Raw genomic sequence first — 19951 nt, 5'->3', positions numbered from 1 at the left:
TGCTCTCACACCAACTTATCTGCTTTTGTCTTTTCAGCTTATCCGCTCACCAAATGCCCTCCTCCCACCATCCTCCCCAATGCTGAAGTTGTCACCGAGAATGAAGTATTCAACATAGGTAACACCTCCCCAACCAGCAAGGCCAGGGCTGCCAAGGAGCGGCCAGGGAGGGGTGGGGGCTGGCCAGCGGGGCTCCTCTCTCCCTCCTGTCTGTGCAGAGAAACAATAGGCTCAGTGCAAGAGTGTTGATATTCTGTCAACTGAGTTTCATCCAAAATACAGTCACTCTTCCTTTTAGCCATACGTAGTCAGAGGAGCTAGGAAAGCAGTTTTCTTCCATGATTCAAATCAGGATGTTTTTGTGAAATAAGTCCAAGCAAAACACTATAAAAAGTTCCTGGAATGTGGAACATTCTTAGGCTCAGCAAGTCTGAGCTGTGAGAGAGGAGCTGCAGTCGTCTGGGTCATTTGAATGGAGTTGAGCTAGTAATTTAGTCTGAATAGAATACAACCCACCACTAATCATCTTGCCTGGAAGTGGGTTCAGGATTCTAAGGGGTGCCGATTAGCCCTGCCCAGACTTCTCCAGGGAACCCCCATATTGGTCTCTCCTTGACAGGTGACATCGTACGCTACAGGTGCCTCCCTGGCTTTACCTTAGTGGGGAATGAAATCCTGACCTGCAAGCTTGGAACTTACCTGCAGTTTGAAGGGCCGCCCCCAATATGTGAAGGTAATCACACTGACCCATGCATTGGAGTTCCTCCAAAACATAGCCCCTGTTTTCCTCCTTTCTGTATTCCCAGTCCCTGCCCGTGAAGTAAGAGGTCACTTGGTAAATGTTTGAATGACTGAGTGAATGAGTGCTGTAGATAGGTTCTCTGCCCTGCTCCTAGGTCCAGGGCTGTGAATTGGCTGTAGTGGCCACATTTATTTCTGTCTTCTTTTTTTCTAACGGACATTCCCTGGAAATGGCAGCAGGTTGTGGGACCTCTGGTGGGAGTTGGGGCTCACACACCACCCTTGCCTTACAGGAGTGCAGGTGTGTCTAAAACCCCATGTGCTGAACTAGGCAACCAAGAGACCACAGTTGTCCTCAATCCATGTGATGCCTTGACGAACATGAATGTGCTTCACCAAGTTATCCCAACTAAGACCCAAAACAATACTTTCCACTCATGAGGCATCTGACCAGCAGCAAGATACCTAACTGCCCTGTGCCTCAGTTTTCTCTTCTGTAAAATAAGAATAATGATATTACTTATGCCACGAGCTTATTATGAGGAATTAAATGAGTCAGTAATGTAAAGCACTTTGGAACTATGCCTGGCACATAGTAACTGTTCAATATGGGCTGTTATCGTTGTTATTAGTTCTACTACTGCTTCTAGTGCTGGTGCTGCCAACAGAACAGGTCAGCTCCTCCTCCATCTCTAAGAAAGCCAGAGGAGGGCGAATCTGCAGTATGGATTATTAACGAGGAAGAGGGGGGCTACAAGCTCCAGAATTAAGCTGCTGATATGCTGAGAAATTCAGTATTTATTTAGGTGAGCTGACCCACCCACACACCAAATGACCAGCCCCCAGTAGAAGTGAACTTTCGCCTTCATCTGCTCCAGAATCTCCTTGACTTGCTCCAGCTCTAGGTGCTCCTCTTCTGTGGCTCTGTTTCTATGTCTGCATGCCTGCAGTCTTCCTGGCTTTACTCCCCCTTCCCAGCCCTACGCTTTCCTCTGGGACCCAGTGTCATACTTGGCCTCCCAAGGTGTGGCCCTTCATAGTCTCGTTCATGCTAACAGCTTTATCGGGATATAATTCATATATCATACAACTCATCCACTTGAAGCATATATTTCAGTGGTTTTTAGTATATTCAGAGTCTTGTGATCATTATTACAATCAACTTTAGAATATTTTAATCACCCCCCAAGGAAATCCTATATCCATTAGCAGTCAGTTCCCATTTCTTTCCAGCCCCTCCGTTCTAGGCAACCACCAAACTTGTTTCTGTCTCTATGAATAGCTATTCTGGATATTTCATACCAATGGAATCCTATGATGTGTGGTTTTTTGTGACCTTTTTCACGTAATGTAGTGTTTTATAGGTTCGTTGATGTTGTAGCATGGAGCAGCACTTCATTCCTTTCTGTTGTCAAATACTATTCCATTGTACATAGACCGCATTTTGTTTATTCACTCATCATTGATGGACATTTGAGCTGTTTCCACTTCTAGCTATTATGAGTAATGCTGCTATGAGCATCCGTGTACAAGTTATCGAGTGAATTATATGTTTTCATTTCTCTTAGGTGTGTATCTAGGATTGGATTGCTGGGTCATATGCTAACTCTATGTTTTAAACTTTTGAGTATTCTCCACAGTGGCTGAAACATTTTCCATTCCCACTAGCAGTGTATGAGGGTTTGAATATTTCCACACCCTCTCTAACTGTTGCTGTTATCTGTCTTTTTAATTACAGCCCCCCCTAGTGAGTGTAATGGGTATCTCGTTGTTTTGATTTGTATATTCCTGATGGCTAAGATGTTGAGCATTTTTTATGCGCTTATTGTTTATTTGCATGAAGAAATGTCTGTTTGGATCCTTTGCCCATCTTTAAGTTATTTATCTGTTTAATTATTGAGTTGTAGGAGTTTTTTATATACTAGATACAAGTCCTTTATGAGATCTGTGATTTTCAAAAAATTTTCCCATTTTGTGGGTTGCCTTTTCACTTTTTTGATGGTGTTCTTAGAAGCACAAAAGTTTTTAACTTTGATGTGTCCAATTTATATATTCATATATATTTTTATATATAAATTTATAAATTTATATATATTTTTTGCTTTTGGTGCCTGTGCTTTTGGTGTCATATCTAAGAAACTATTGCCTAATCCAAGTTCAGGAAGATTTATATCTATGTTTTCCTCTAAGAGTTTATAGTTTTAGCTCTTACATTTAGGACTTTAATTTGAGTTAATTTTTATATATAGTGTGAGATATGGGTCCAACTTCATTATTTTACATATGGATATCCAGTTGTCCTGGCATCACTCACTGGAAAGACTATTCTTTTTTTTTTTTTTTAATTTTTATTGGGATATAGTTGATCCACAATGCCGTGCCAGCCCAGGTGCACAGCAAAGTAAATTGGGGGTTTTATTTCTTGATCCTCAATTCTGTTCTCTTGATCTATAAGTCTGTTGTTATACCAGTACCACACTATCTTGATTACTGTAGCTTGGTCATATGTTTTGAAATCAGAAGTGTGAGTTCTCCAACTTTGTTCTTCTTTTTCAAGATTACTTTGAATATTCTGGATCTGCTGAATTTTCATATGAATTTTAGGATCAACTTGTCAATATCTACAAAGAAGAGAGCTGGGATTTTTATAGAGATTGAGTTGAGTCCATAGACCAGTCTGGGTCTCGCTACCATCTTAACAATATTACGTCTTCCAATCCATGAAGATAGGATGTTTTTCCATTCCTAACCTCTTCAGTGTACAACTTTCTTTTACCTTTGGCTTATTCTTGTCTTTTCTGCCTCAGCTAATACCTTGTCCAATGAAGTCCTAGTCTCCTATGACAGGGATCCAGTATTTTTCTATTATCTCAGAAGCCTGCTATGGCAACGTAGAAAATCTGGTGAGATTCAAACCTAAAAACATCACAGTACAATTATAGAACATCAAGGATAAAGAGAAAATGTTAAAGCCATCATGGAAAAAAGATCAGACTCATGGCATTATTGCATCAACAATAATACCTACCAAAAGATAAAATGCAGCAGGAAAAATAATTGTAAACTGAAATTCTAAACCCAGCCAAATTATCAATTAAGAGTGAGAGTGAATTAATGAAATCTTCAAATACACAAGGACTAAGTAAAGTTACTGCCTTACTAAAAGCATAATTAAAGAATACACTTCAGTGCATTAGTCAATAACAAGCAATTCCCACATCTCAATGGCTTAACACAGCAAAAGTTTATATCTTCTTCAGACGAAATTTTCTATAGTCCAGGTAACTCTACAGAGCTGATAACTCAATGATCCAGGCTACTTGAATCTTGTGCTGCCATCTGAAAACTAAGTCCCCTCCTTCCCCTCCTTCATCCTCCACTGCAGCAGAGGAAGAGAGAGAATGAACGTTCACATAAGGGCTTTTCACTTCCTCAGCCCCAAAGTGACACACATTATGCTACTCACATCTGAATGTGGTAGATATTTCTGGTGTTTACCAATATCAGATTTTCTTTTATTTCCTGAGCTTATAAGAAACTTCACTTTCCATCCATGTGCCTATTTCTGCCCAATTAGATGTGAGTAGAATAATATATGTCACTTTGGGGCCGAGGAAGTGAAAAGCCCTTATGTGATTAAAGACCTAAATGTAAGTCCAGACACTATAAAACTCTTAGAGGAAAACACAGGCAGAACACTCTATGACATAAATGACAGCAAGATCCTTTTTGACCCACCTCCTAGAGTAATGGAAATAAAAATAAAAATAAACAAATGGGACCCAATGAACTTAAAAGTTTTTGCACAGCAAAGGTAACCATAAATAAGATGAAAAGACAACCCTCAGAATGGGAGAAAATATTTGCAAACGAAGCAACCAAAAAAAGAATTAATCTCCCAAATATACAAGCAGTTCATACAGCTCAATGAATCAAAAAAAAAAAAAAAACCCATCCAAAAATGGGCAGAAGACCTAAATAGACATTTCTCCAAAGAAGACATACAGATGGCCAACAAACACATGAAAAGATGCTCGACATCACTAATCATTAGAGAAATGCACATCAAAACCACAGTGAGATATCACCTCACACTAGTCAGAAGGCCATCATCAAAAAATCTAGGAACAATAAATGCTGGAGAGGCTATGGAGAAAAGACAACCCTCCTACACTGTTGGTGGGAATGTAAATTGATACAGCCACTATGGAAAACAGTATGGAGATTCCTTAAAAAAACTAAAAATGGAACCACCATATGACCCAGCAATTCCGCTACTGGGCATGTACCCTGAGAAAACCATAATTCAGAAAGACACATGTACCACAATGTTCATCGCAGCACTATTTACAATAGCCAGGACATGGAAACAACCTAAATGCCCATCAACAGATGAATGGATAAAGAAGATGTGGCACATATATACAATGGAATATTACCCAGCCATAAAAAGGAACGAAATTGAGTTATTTGTAGTGAGGTGGATGGACCTAGAGTCTGTCCTACAGAGTGAAGTAAGTCAGAAAGAGAAAAACAAATACCATATGCTAACCCATATATATAGAATCTAAAAAAATGGTACTGATAAACCCAGTGGCAGGGCAAGAATAAAGACTCAGATGTAGAGAACAGACTTGAGGACACTGCAGGGGGTGGTCAGGCGGGGGTGGGGGGGGAGCTGGGATGAAGTGAGAGAGTAACATTAACATATACACACTACCAAATGTAAAATAGATGGCTAGTGAGAAGCTGCTGCATAACACAGGGAGATCAACTAGATGATTGGTGATGACCTAGAAGGATGGGATAGGGAGGGTGGGAGGGAGGCTCAAGAGGGAGGGGATATGGGGATATATGTATAAATACAGCTGATTCGCTTTGTTGTACAGTGGAAACTGGCACAACAGTGTAAAGCAATTATACTCCAATAAAGATCTGAAAAAAAATCTCTACCACATTCAGAAGAAAAAAGTGAATAAAGGGGATGATTCAGATTCAAAAATGAACAATAAGCTAAGAAATCAGTAAAATATGGGAGTAAATCTAAAATATATTGACTGTAGAAAATAAAAAATCTGGAGACAACTGGACAGATAAATGACATTGGAGAACCTACGTAGAAGAAAGAAAAGTGAGCTGAGGACTCTTCCCTGCTGAGGAAAATCATAGATATTGATTAACCGTGTACATTATTAAAAGTCTATACATTTAAATACAGTGTTTAAATGTGTGCATAGTTTTCTTAAATTCTGTATGGCCATAGTATGTGTAAGTTATAAATTCCTAACCAAAAATAAAAAGAATAAAGAAAATTTGATTAATCCAATAGGAAACATTAAAGGAGAAAAAAAGTTTTTAAATCATGGTAAACAGAAAATACAAAATGAGGTAGCAAAAATAAGTGCAAATATATGTGCAACCATTATAAATATAATTGAATCAAACTGCTAATTTAAAGTCAGAGATTTTCAGATTGGTTAAATTTTAAAAGTCTAGTTACAGGCGTTCCATGAACTTACAAATGATATCTTCATTTGCCTCTCTAAGGTCATAGCTAGAAAGGTGTCACTTATCCCTGATATGAAACAAAATGTTAAAAAAAAATAGCAAGTACTCACTTCTAAAATCTGTGTAGCAAAACTAATATCAGACAAAATGGAATTTAAGGAAGAAAGCATTAAAAGAAATAAAGAGGGATATTTCATGCTGATAAACATAATCTCTCAAGAATATGTAATAATCCTAAACTTCTATGTACCTAATAAAGGTATTGAAATGTATAAAGGGAAAATTCATAGAATTACAGGGAGAAAGTGACAAATTCACAATTGCATTGGTAGGCTTCAGCACATCCCTTTCAATGACAGACCAAGAACAAGTAGTTAATATATAATATTTGCATAATATGGTCATATTAATGAACTTCTGCTGCAAAAAAACCATGCCAAAATTTAGAGGCTTAAAACAATAATTATTTATTTTCTACAAAAGTTGCACTTTAAATATAAATACCAGATAGATTGCAAGTGAAAGAAAAGAAAACGATATGCCACACAAATGGTAAACATAAGAAACATAAAGAAATTTCAAATAATACTTTAAGCAAGGAGTATTACCAAAAATAGAGATGTTTTGAAATGACAGGTTAATTACATTAAAAAGGATATATAAGTGTATGCGCAGATGATAAAAGAGATTCAAAACACATAAAGGAAAAATCAACAGAACTGATTGTAAAAAGTAAAGACAAACTACAGAATAAGAGAAGATATTCAGAGTATGTGTATGTGTACAAAGGCCTTGTACCTAGACTATGTAAAGAACTTTTACGACTCAGTAATAAGATAATCCAATGAAAATATGTACAAGAGACTTGAACAGATACTTTGTAAAATAAGGTAATGAATGGCCAATAAGTATACGAAAAGATGCTCAACATCATTAGCTCGTAAGGCAAATGCAAATTAAACTGTAATGAAATATTACTATGCGGCCGCTAGAATAGCTTAAATTTAACAGTACAAACTGTTAGAAAGGATGTGGAATGATTAGAATTTTCATATATTGCTGGTTGGGATGTAAAATCATACAATCACTTTGGGAAACTGATTGGACATTTCTTTTAAAGATAAATACACCTACCCTATCACCTGGCAGTTCTACTCCTAGTTATTTACCAAAGAGAAATTAAAACTTGTATCATAAAAAGGCTTTTATATGAATTATGTAATAATCCAAAACTGGAAGCAACCCAAATATTCATCAGTAGAATAAGTAAACAAATTGTCCTATGACTGCTACAGAACAATGAAAACAAAGGAAATAGTGATATATAAAACAGCACAAGTTGATTCTTACAAAAATTATGTTTAGCAAAAGAAGCCAGACACAAAAATAATGCATACATTATTCCAATCGCATGAAGCTCTGGTACACACAAAACTAATGTATGCTTATAGAAATAGCATCATCGATTTCCTGGAGCATTGGGGCAGGTCATGCTGATTGCAAAGGCACATAAAAGAACTTTCTGGGGCAGTGGAAATAATCTATATCCTGATTGTGGTAGTGGCCACACAGGTATGTACAGTTGCCAGAACTCATTAAATTGTGTACCTAAAATCTGTGCATTTTATTGTATGTAAATTATATCTCTGTTTTTGAATTTTAAAAAGATATTCATGAGTTATAAGCAGAAAAACAGGCTTACTGGTAAGTAAAAAAGAAGTACCTGAAATAAAGAGTAGCAAAATAATCAAACCATTAGGTAAATTAAACAAGGGGAAAAAGCAGGAGTTTACAAAAATAAGAAAGGAAAAGTGGAATATAACCGGTGAACCAAAGAAAAATTTTAATTATGAGACTATTTTGTACATATCTATGCCAATAAATTAGTGACATGAATGATTTTCTAGGAAGGTATAATTTAATAAAATTGACCCCAGTAGAGGAAGTTTATACTTTCCATATTCTCTTTAAAAAAGGAGGGGGGGGGAATGTTATCAGAGGAAGCCCCACCAAAAACATCAAGACTAGATGGTTTCATGGAAGAATACTGCTAAATCTTCAAAGGCCAGATATCTCAAGCATAGGGGGAAGAAAACTTGTAAACACTATTGCCTAAATCTGATAAAGCTGCATATAAAAAGGTGAACCTAGGGACCAGTCTCATTTGAGAGAGCATGCCTGTTTCCCCTTGTTGGAGGCAGATTCCAAGGCCTGGGGAATTTAAATATCACCACATCTCAGTGACCTGCAGGTCATCAGATTAGTAAAATCTAGAGCATTTCAAAAGCCAGGCTTCTTTCCTCCTTAGAAGCCATTTGCTTTTCTTTACCTCTTATAAAATTCCAGTCTTGCTCCTCCAGTACTTTCTTTTCTAAGTTCCACACTGACCATCTTCCTTAGGGTGATGTGTTTTGCTTTAGATATCTTTTTTTAATCAAAGTATAATTGACTTAACAGTATTACGTTAGTTTCAGGTATACAACATAGTGGTTTGATATTTTATACGTTATGCACCATACAGTTATTACAATATTATTGACTCTATTCTCCCATGCTGTACATCACATCCCTGTGCCTCATCTATTTTGTAACTGGTAGTTTGTACCTCTTAATCCCCTTCAGCTATTTTCCCAACTCCCCATCCATCTCTTCTCTGACAACCACTACTTGGTTCCCTGTATTTGTGAGTCTTTCTGTTTTGTCATATTTGTTTGTTTGTTTTGCTTTTCAGATTTCATATATAAGTGAAATCATACCGTATTTGTCTTTACCTGTCTGATTTATTTCACTTAGCATAATACGCTCCAGGTCCATCCATGTTGTTGCAAACGGCAAGATCTCATTCTTTTTATGGCTGAATCGTATTCCTTTGTGTATAGGTACCACATCTTCGTTATCCATTCACCTATCGATGGACACTTAGGTTGCTTCTTTATCTCGGCTATTATAAATAATGCTGCAATGAACATTGGGATGCATATGTCTTTTCAAATTAGTGTTTTCATTTTCTTCAGATAAATACCCAGGAGTGGAATTGCTGGGTCATGTGGAACACCATGCTGTTTTCCATAGTGGCTATACCAATTTACATTCTCACCAACAGTGCACAGAGGTTCCCTTTTCTTCACATCCTCAACAACACTTGTTATTTCTTGTCTTTTTGATGATTGCCATCCTGACAGGTGTGAGGTGATATCTCATTGTGGTTTTGATTTGCATTTCTCTAACAATTAGTGATATGGAGCATCTTTTCATGTGCCTATTGGCCATCTGTATGTCTTCTTTGGAAAAATGTCTGTTCACGTCCTCTGCCCTTTTTTTTAAAAATTTATTTGTTTATTTATTTATTGGCTGTGTTGCATCTTTGTTGCTGCATGTGATCTTTCTCTAGTTGCGGTGAGCGGGGCTACTATTTGTTGCAGTATGCAGGCTTCTCACTGTGGTGGCTTCTCTTGTTGCAGAGCACAGGCTCTAGGCACACGGGCTTCAGTAGCTGTGGCATGTGAGCTCAGTAGTTGTGGCTCACAGGCTCTAGAGCACAGGCTTTGTAGTTGTGGCACACAGGCTTAGTTGCTCTGCAGCATGTGAGATCCTCCTGGACCAGGGCTCAAACCCATGTCCCCTGAATTGGCAGGTGGATTCTTAACCAGTGCACCACCAGGGAAGTCCCCTCTGCCCATTTTTAATCAGATTGTTTGGGTTTTTTGATATTAAGTTGTATGGATTCTTTATATATTTTGGATATTAACCTCTTATCAGGTATATCATTTGCAAATATCTTCTCCCATTCAGTAGGTTGCCTTTTCATTTTTGTTGATGGGTTCCATTGCTGTGCAAAAACTTTTTAGTTTAATGTGGTCCCATTTGCTTATTTTTGCTTTTGTTCCCCTTGCCTGAGGAGATAGATCAAAAAAATATTGCTAAGACTGATTTCAAAGAGTATACTACCTATGTTTTTTTCTAGGAGTTTTATGGTTTCAGGTCTTAGATTTAAGTCTTTAATCCAGTTTGAGTTTATTTTTGTATATGATGTGAGAAAATGGTCTAGTTTTATTCTTTTACATGTAGCTGTCCAGTTTTCCCAACACCATTTCTTGAAGAGACTGTCTTTTCCCCATTGTATATTCTTGCCTCCTTTATCATAGATTGATTGACCATATATGTGTGGATTTTTATTTCTCTCTATTCTGTTCCATTGATCTATGTGTCAGTTTTTGTGCCAGTACTATACTGTTGATCACTATAGCTTTATAGTACAGTTTGAAGTCAGGGAGCGTGCTACCTCCCGCTTTGTTGTTCTTTCTCAAGATTGCTTTGGCTATTCAGGGCCTTTTGTGCTTCCATGCAGATTTTGAAGTTATTTGTTCTAGTTCTGTGAAAAAAGCCATTGGTGTTTTGATAAGGACTGCATTGAATTGGTAGATTGCTTTAGGTAGTATGGACATTTTAATAATATTAATTCTTCCAACCCATGAACACAGAATAGCTTTCCATTCATTTGTGTCATCTTCAATTTCTTTCTAGATATCTTAGTACCACTAATCAGGTCACAGCTATGCTCTGCTGTTTCCTTCTGTTCCTGGTGTAATTATCAATCACTGTCTCTATAATTTATGGAAGCATTATGTTGCATGCTTTGTATATATTATTCAGTATAATACTATAATGTAATATAAATCTTAATATAAAATTGTGTATTATCATTATCTCTACAATTTATGGAAGCGTTATGTTACATGCCTTACATATATTATTTAATACACTACTATAATATATTATATTATAATATATAATTAAATAACAATATATAATTATATAACATTTTGTGTAATACAACAGCCCTGGAAGGTAGATGTTATCTTTCTTGGAGATGGAGAAGCCATTGCATAGAAAGGAAATAATTTGGTAGTAAGTGACAGAGGTGGACTATAAATCCAGGTGTGTTTGACTCAAAATCCCATGTGCTTACCTCTGCCCTACACTCTCCACATACAAATCAAACTCATTTAACTCTTGGAATTGAGGATGTCTTACCATTGTCTGTATGTACGTATCATCCCCACCTGCTCCAAGGCCCATAGCTGAGCTGAGCTAAGAAGTGATTCCAACCAACAGGCCAAGCCTGAGTCTCAGCAGTATAGTAACAGAATTGACACAGAGTCTGAGACCAGCTCATGCCATGCAGCAGTACATGGATGGGTATTGGAATCTTGCTTGAATGTGCTCAAATACCATCTGGTTTTCCAGTAGTTGTCTGCTTCACCAGGTAAAAACCAACGTGTTGGCACTCATTCCATCTCCATCCCATGTACCTGGTATTTCTTTTTCTTTCTCCAAGTGCACTGCCCAACGAATGAGCTTCTGACAGACTCCACAGGTGTGATCCTGAGTCAGAGCTACCCTGGCAGCTATCCCCAATTCCAGACCTGCTCTTGGCTGGTGAGAGTGGAGCCCGAATATAACATCACCCTCACCGTGGAGTATTTTCTCAGTGAGAAGCAGTATGATGAGTTTGAGATCTTTGATGGTAAGTAAATCAAATTGTTCCCCACTACAGAGAGCACACACTGGCTTCAAAACCCTAGGAGTCTATGATGCAGCCTGCCAATTAGGACTTTCTAGATGCTCCACACAAGGTCTTTCTCTACCACAGAAACTCCAGTACCATGGAAGCTGATGAGCTGTGTGTGCCGGACTGCTCATATGACAGCCTGGACCTGCTACAGCAACCTTTCTTAAATCTAGCCGCCCCTCAAAGCTAGCCCCTTGCATGTCAACCAATAAATGGGTCGCAGCAGTACTCCCAAGGGAAGAGTATGCCTCTTCCAAAACCCAAAGAGGTCTACCAAACACTGTGCTTCTTTCTTGGTGGTAGGAGAGGAGAGGTGCAATAACCTGCTCTTTAATTGGAAGGAAATGTCTCAGCATGCCCCAGACCGCAGGAACCTAAAAAATTTACCTGACTTTTTGTAGGATTCCTCTCTCACCCTCTGGAGCACATATGTCTTGCAAAGGCATCTACACTAATTGTCCGTTCTGGCACATCAGATTCAATTAATAAAATCTCATCCACATAGTAAATCAGTACGCTGTGTTCTTCAGGATGTCCAGATGGTCCACATCTCTTCATACTACATTATGACAGAGCAGGAGAATTAACATAGCTCTGGGGCAAGACCATGGATGTATACTGTTGTAAATCTCATGTAAATGCAAACTGCTTACGATCCGCCTTTCTGGTGGGTATAGAAAAGTGCATTGCTAGATCAATAACTGCATTTCATATAACCAAAGCTGTGATTATCTGCTCTAATGAATATACTACCTCTGGCATAGCTAGTACAGTTGTGGCTACTACTGGGTTAAGTTTTGGGGACAAGACTCCAAGTCTTACCAATCCCACCCCCTGTTGTAACAAAGGAGCCCTGATGGTGCTTTGGGTCCCAGGTGTCAGCATCAATTCACATGCTTTGTGTGCAAAAATCTTCCTCATGTCCAAACATTCCCTTCTCCCCAATACAGAGTTAACTGAGTTAATAGTGGTAGGTCTTTTGGAATAAAGACTCGGGAATCACTACTGTATATAACTGGTGTTATTTTGCAGGGTCCTTTTTCATAAGGACCCAGCCCTTCCTTCAGCCAAAGTGTTCTGGAGTAAGAAACGAAACCTGGCTCAAGTCTCCAAATTACTCCAGGGATTGGAACTTTCCGCACCCTTTTGGTTATGTATTCACGATCTGTTTCGTTCATGTTAATTTTTTTGAGCGCCCATCTGTGTTGCCCTTAGGAGTATCACACCGTGGGAGCCATCTCCATAGATCCCGCAGGGCAGGCCCTCCTGGCTGCCATCTCCACCTTGCTGCCCATTTTAGCAACTATCCAACCTTGCTTCTGACTGTCCAGCGCTTCCGCCTGGCCTCTGTATTTAGGCTCCTCTTGTCCCCATCAAAAGTAGGAAGCCCGGCTCCGTGACAGCATCTCCTCCCATCAGTTTCCACCTGCAGAGGACAGTCATGACTCAGGTTGTTGATGATGCTGGTCTCCACCCCCTCAGCAGTGCATTCCTAATTGCTTTCGGAACTGGCGTGTCCCCCAGATCCTCCCAAAGGACATGGTCAGCTAGCGGGTGTTCTGGTCTAATACAGCAGACCTATCCCAGCATACCATGTCTCTGAACCTTTTGACCCCTTCCTTCATAACTTGTTGCAACAGTGCTGATGGCTCTCCTTTAATTAATGTGGCCCATTACTTTTCCTAAGCTCCCAAGAGCTGTCTCAGCAGCATATGAGAACCATCACTCAGGGCTCTTTCCAGGATGATAAATCCTGTGTTTTTGGATTATCCAGCTTTATACTCTGCCTCCCTTGAATCAGACCCCTGGGATGCACTTTCAGGCACTTAAGGAGGAAAAAAAAAGAAGAAGGAAGCCTTTCTGGAAGAGCCCAGGAAAGGAACATTGGGGAGCTGCGTTATTTATGACATTGAGGCAGGATGTTTTCCTCTAGCTTTATTGCTATATATTCATTCATAAACTTTTTTCTGTGTGGCAGGCACTGAGCTGTTTTTAGTATGCACAAGTAGGATGGTAAGATAAAAAAAGTTCCCAGGTTGAAAACCAGCTCTTCCATTAACCGGCTGCTTGACCTTAGGCAAACCCCAGGATGGCAAATAGATGTCTTCCCACCTGCCAACTGCTCTGATTTGACAGGGACTTCTTGAAGCCCTGCTTTAGGGCTCAGGAGGGAAGAGCACCTAGAGCAAGGCCTGTGGATGCAAGAGACGAGTAGACAGACCAATGATGGTGCTGAGTTACCATCCCCAATCTGTGCATCTTCACTTGAGGAGGGGAAAATGGGAGGTGGTTAGCTTAAAGGCATCAAATCTAGTATCTCTAGTCTATAATCCTGTGTCTGCACTCTTCCCCCAGGGCCCTCAGGACAAAGTCCTCTGCTGAAAGCCCTCAGTGGGAATTACTCAGCTCCCCTCATTGTCACGAGCTCAAGCAACTCTGTGTACCTGCGCTGGTCATCTGACCACGCCTACAATAGGAAGGGCTTTAAGATTCGGTATGCAGGTGAGTAAAACATAAGGGCTCGTGAGAAGAGCCACAGCCCCTGAGCCCCTTAAGTCTCTCACCCAAAACAATAAGCCATGGGCCATATCTTGGTCCATGGCGGAGCTACTCCACAGGCCTGGGGACTGGCAGCCTTTGTCCTCCTCCGAATCTCTCACCTATAGCTGCACAGTGTCCTTGACATTTTCCCACCTGCCTTTTTTCTATGCCTCTCCCCACTGTTAACCTCTTGCCTCTTTCTGCTCACACTGCCAGGCTGTGTCTTTTGAATAAGTTTATTATATATGACCTGGTAAGGCCCATAGATGGTCCCATCCCTAACACTGTTGAAATGTTAATAAAAGGTCCTTAAAACCAAAAAACCCTAAGATGTGCGTCTCCAACTGGAAAATATTAGACAAGCAGCAAATGATGGATTGTATTCCAAGTCCAGGAGCCTCTCTTCTGCTCTGCGAGCCATATGTCATAGGCAGAGTCAGATGGAGGGCCAAGCCAGCCTGGTGGCTGACAGGCCGACCATCTACAAGGAGCACAAAAATATCCTTGGAAATGTAATGAGATGGAGAAAATCAAAGTTATCTGAACTCCCATCACGGGGATTACTGTCTGTCATTGGAAAGAATACTTGAAAAGCTGCTTGCTGCCCATTTTGCAGGGCGGGGGGTCTGTTGAACTGCTGGCTGGCTCTGTGAGATGGGAGCAGGAATGAATTACTTAAGACCACGGCAAGTTCCATCAGGCGCCCGTCCCCATGCAGCACTCTTTCCCGTGGCTGCATTTGGCCTGAGTTCCAGACAAATGTTGGACAATTTTTCAAAGAATATTGGTTAAAAAGGATGTCAAATTATAACCTGAGCTGCCTCTTGTCTCAGTCCATCTCTTCTCACGAGCTGCCAGTTTGGAAGACCAGCCCGAACTTACCGGGCCATCGAAGTTTTAAGAAACTCTTGGGTATGGCTTCGGGGATTGAGGGGGTGCAACTAGATAAAACTGAGGGGAGCCTGGGAGAAGCAGGAGTTTTACTATCTCAGAGTCTATTTCCTCTGCAAAGTGGGCCCCAAATTCCTTCCCCCCACCACACAAGAGGGAGGGTAGCTTCACACACACACACACACCCCACCCCCCCAGGGTAGACAATCAGCTCTGTCACCAACTAGCTGAGTGATTGTTAAACAAGTCACTCAGGACTTCCCCAGTGGTCCAATGGTTAAGACTCCGTGCTTCCACTCCAGGGGACACGGGTTCAATCCCTGGTCGGGGAACTGAGATCCCACGTGCTGTGCTGCAAAAAAACATTTTTTTTAATAAATTTAAATAATTAATTAATTAAAAAAAATAAAATAAAGTCACTCAACCTCTTCAGACCTTGGTTTCCTCATGATGAAAAAGAAACCTTATGCTACCTGTCTGGGAGGTTCAGGCTGAGTTCCTAGCAGCCGCTAACACAAAAGAGAAATAAAGCAATTTGGTAGCATTTCACTATGCTGGTTGCTAAAGGCTGAACTAAAAGCCGCTAAGGAGTTGCCCTTCCCTTGATGTTTCTGAAGATTAATCACATGTTTGTGGGTAATGAGTCAGTTATAATTACAATACATACGCCACATAGAAAGTAGATTAATTACATGGTGAAACAATGAGTCCTTAATGGAAATACAGGAGCCATGTAATTTGCACGTGCTTCTATCACTGTGAATAAGCATATTTTATAACTGAGATTCTTGTTCTTGACTGAGGTAGACTTGTAGATACCACGTAAACAGGACACAGGTGGCAAAGCAGAAGCAAGCAAGCATGCTTGGCTTGGAAGGGAGGTATTTAGAACATCAGTTTCAGCAGCAGAGGGATGTGATCACGTAAGAGGCCAGGGGACCATACCATGGGGAGGATGCAAGAAGGGTCCTGGCATCTTCATCCTACTGTATTCCATGCCAGGGACTCTTGGAGGAGATGAACAGCCTTGCTCCCTGTGCCCCTTTGGTCATCCCTCTTTCCTGGCCTCACAGAACTTCCCCCGAGGATCCCTGGCAGAGGTTATTATTGCAAGTTCTCTGTGGCTGGGATTTTTGTCTATTCTCTTCACTGTTGTATTCCCAGCACTTAGAACAGCATGTGACATATGGTAGACACTCAATATCTGTCTGTTGAATAAATGAATGAAATAAGTTGAAGCCAGATGTTGAGGGGGAATTAGGACTGTGGCTTTGATGTCCTGGGCTGCCACAGCTCCCTCTCCTCCCTCCCCCTACACAACAGAAAGTGGGACAGAGACCATTTCCTGAGCACTGAGTGCCCTGTGCTAGGCTGGGGACTTTACAGATACAATCCCATTTAAATTGTCCCAAAACCTGTGAGGGAGGCATTGCCAATCCCAACATACAGGTGAGGAAAGTGGAGTCTAAATGATTTGTCCTAAATCACAGAACTGTGGAAAGGTCAGAAACGGAACTTGAGCGCAGCCCTGACTCCAGAGGCCTGGCCCCTTCTGGAACCATCCCCACTGGGTTCTATTTCCTGGTGGGATTCGAGAGCCTGAACTTAGCTGCTCAACTAGTGCTGCCTCCAGGTGGAAACGGGACCCAGTGCTTCATGGAGCTGTTTTTTCCTTCTTTTTTCTTCTCTTTCCTTTCCTTTTTTTATTTTCTTATCGTTCCTTTCTCTTCCCTTTCCTTTCCTTTCCTTTCCTTTTCTTTCCTTTGGCCTTCCTAAACTGGCTGTTTTTCAGTATCCACTTCCTAACTAGCAGTGGATCTGGTAGAGGCGAAGATAGGGAAAGAGGGGGAAAAGCAAGGGGGCGGGGCCTGCATGAGGGACCACCTCTGTCTCCTCACTGTGCGTGGTGACCCTCATCTTGTTGTCCAGCTCCCTACTGCAGCCTGCCCAGGGCTCCACTCCATGGCTTCCTTCTGGGCCAGACCAGCACCCAGCCTGGAGGCTCCATCCACTTTGGCTGCAACCCTGGCTACCGCTTGGTGGGACACAGCATGGCCATTTGCACCCGGCACCCCCAGGGCTACCACCTGTGGAGCGAGGCCATTCCTCTCTGTCAAGGTGAGAAGCAGGTGGGAAAGAGGTGACAACAGGTGGCTTGGGTCCTACCCACAACTTGGGCTTGTCCACGACCAATCGCTTCCAAATGTGGGCTTCCTCATGGAGAATTAATTCATTCTTTCAGCAAACACATACTGAGATTGCATATCTGAAGCCCTGGGGATTTACAGGTGCGTAAAACACAGCCTCGGTGTTTTCAGAGCAGAGAGGGAGGTGGATATACAGGCACAAAAATGCAAAATGACAGAGAAAGGAAGTGCTATATCAGGAGTGCCAACAGTGTTGTGGGAGCCCAGGGGTAAGAGGGAACCTACCTGCTCCTGGACAGCTAGGGGGTTCCCAGAAGAGGGGTTGCTTGGGCTTATAGAGCAGGGGAAGTTGAGGGCCAGGCATTGGCAAGGAAAACATCCTAGGCAACAGTAAAAGCATTTGCAGAACCACAGACTCTAAGAGAGATCACAAAATATGCAAAGCAATTGGGGCTGGCTGAGCGCTAGGTCAGGTGGGAGGAGGCACGGGGCAGAGGGAACCAGGAGGAGCAGTGACCATCACCTTTTCAGTCATCAGCGATCAAGCATGTGATATATACCAGGCGGTCTGCATGCACTGCTTTTGATCATTTATGGGATTTTTTTTCCTGAAAGTGATGTACATTCAGACTAGAAATCTGAAGAAGAAAGAAAACCTGTAGATAATGCAGAAGAAAAAAGCGAAAATGACCTATAACCCCATCAACTGAAATCACCACTGTTAACGTCTCCTTTGGTCTTTCATATATTGTTTATAAAAATGGCATTATTGGCATGCAAAGCTCTTCATATTTTGTTAGCATCTATCATGATTAATTACACTTTGTCATCAATATTTGCAATGGTGTGTAGCATTATAGAAAAACTGTCATTTATTCAGGTAGCATCCTGTTGTCAGTCATTTGACTTTCTGTATTTTTTGCTACTGTAAACAATGTGGCTGTTAAAATCCTTATAATTCCATCTTTGGGAACATCCATATTTATCTCCTTAAAATAAAATCTCAGAAATGAGATTATTGAATCATACCTATATGAAGTCTACAGCTTTTGATACTCATTGCCATCTGGAAAGTTTGTCTTCACTTACACTTCCAGCACCAGCATGGTGTCTTTCCTGCCACATTCTCAAAATTATGTACTGCATTTTTTAAAAGAAAGAAAAAAATTTGCCAATTATATAGACAAAAACAGGAAATCACTTGAGGTTGATGTTCTTGTGTTTTGGTTCCCAACACGGTGATGTAATTTTTAATGACATCTGTCATCTCTGACCCTCACAACCTTCTCTGGCCTCTGCCTGAGCTTTCTCAAAGAACAGAAGCAGTGCATTGTTGATATTCTATTTGATGTTCTAAGCAACGGTCACAGAGAACTGACTGTCTACAAATTGCAAATGTCTTTTGGCTTCAGTTTCCATTTCTCTAACTGTATTGATACAGACAAGTCTTTTCCCCAAAGCTCCAATTGGAACTGTTACCGTAATAACGGCCACTCTGTGCACCGAGGCCTGATAGAAATACGGAGACAGAGATTTGGAGGAAGAGAGAGATGGCTTTATTTTTCTTTGCCAGGCAAAGGGAAGACACAGCAGGCTAGCGCCTCAAGAACTGTGACCCACCCCCCCACCCCCCGCCTTGGGAGTCGGGGAAGATTTTATACATGGGGGCTTGCAGTCTGGGGTCTGTGATAAGGATCAAGTAGGTGGAGGTCTTGCATTCTTTTTCCTTTTCATTATTCTTTTTTTCCTTTGCATTATTTCAAAACAGTCATAGCTGGCATCAGGCCACCCGATGACTGGGGTCTGGCAGTTTGTTGATTGTCTGTTTGTCTATGGTTTGTCGGCTGGGGACCTCCTTTCTGAAATGCAAAACAAACTATAGGAATGATTTTGTTACAATAGCCGTAAAATGCAGCTTCCAAGTTGTAAATAAGGTTAGGGAGCGAGAGGCAGGATGTAACTCACACAGAGTTAAGTATTTTATCAAGCTGGCTTTTTTTTTTTCTTTAACTGCATGTGCGATGAAAGAGCTCCATATTCGCCATTTGAGGTTGAGATCTCCTTTAGTATAATTTTCCCAATTAATTAGGCACTTGCAAGTATAAGACATGAATCTGGCTTTCTGGTGCCCCTCATTTTTCTGTTTGAGAGACTCCATTTCCCATTTTAGCAGTCCATTGCCTTAACCACTCAGCAGCTTTGTCCCACTCTATTTTCCATTTTAAAGTTGAATTTGTCAGGGATAAAATTTACTAGTGAAGCTGTGTGGTGGGCCAGCACGCTGCGTGTGAGTTTAACTCCTCGCGGTTTTTACCCTAGAGTTGTTTCAGCTCCTCTTACTTGTCTTAGGTTCTCCCTCCAGCAGTATAAGACCCCTGTGGGTGCTCAGGCATGGAATTGATCTCAGGTGGCCTCAGCCTGCAGCGTCTTGAAGCAGGATTTTGATTCCTGGCCAGGAATTGAAGTCAGGCCTCGGCAGTGAGAGCGCTGAGTCCTAGCCACTAGACCACCACGGACCAGTGGCCAGTGACAAGGCCCTGGCCTGTCATCT

General features: G+C 41.0%; 1 protein-coding gene across 2 annotated transcripts in view; it reads left to right on the top strand.

Moving 5' to 3' along the window:
* CSMD2 (CUB and Sushi multiple domains 2) overlaps nucleotides 1-19951 on the top strand; it is a 629134-nt gene that overhangs the window by 544447 nt on the left and 64736 nt on the right. For both annotated transcript variants that reach the window (XM_057744228.1, XM_057744218.1), the window contains exons 45-49: nucleotides 38-118; nucleotides 620-733; nucleotides 11588-11776; nucleotides 14177-14323; nucleotides 17183-17371. In XM_057744228.1, coding sequence (XP_057600211.1) covers nucleotides 38-118; nucleotides 620-733; nucleotides 11588-11776; nucleotides 14177-14323; nucleotides 17183-17371 — 720 coding nt within the window. The remainder of the gene's footprint in view (nucleotides 1-37; nucleotides 119-619; nucleotides 734-11587; nucleotides 11777-14176; nucleotides 14324-17182; nucleotides 17372-19951) is intronic.

The sequence above is a fragment of the Hippopotamus amphibius genome, chromosome 1 (assembly GCF_030028045.1).
Source record: "Hippopotamus amphibius kiboko isolate mHipAmp2 chromosome 1, mHipAmp2.hap2, whole genome shotgun sequence".
Classification (NCBI taxonomy): Eukaryota; Metazoa; Chordata; class Mammalia; order Artiodactyla; family Hippopotamidae; genus Hippopotamus; species Hippopotamus amphibius.
This window is presented reverse-complemented; position numbering and strand designations above follow the sequence as displayed.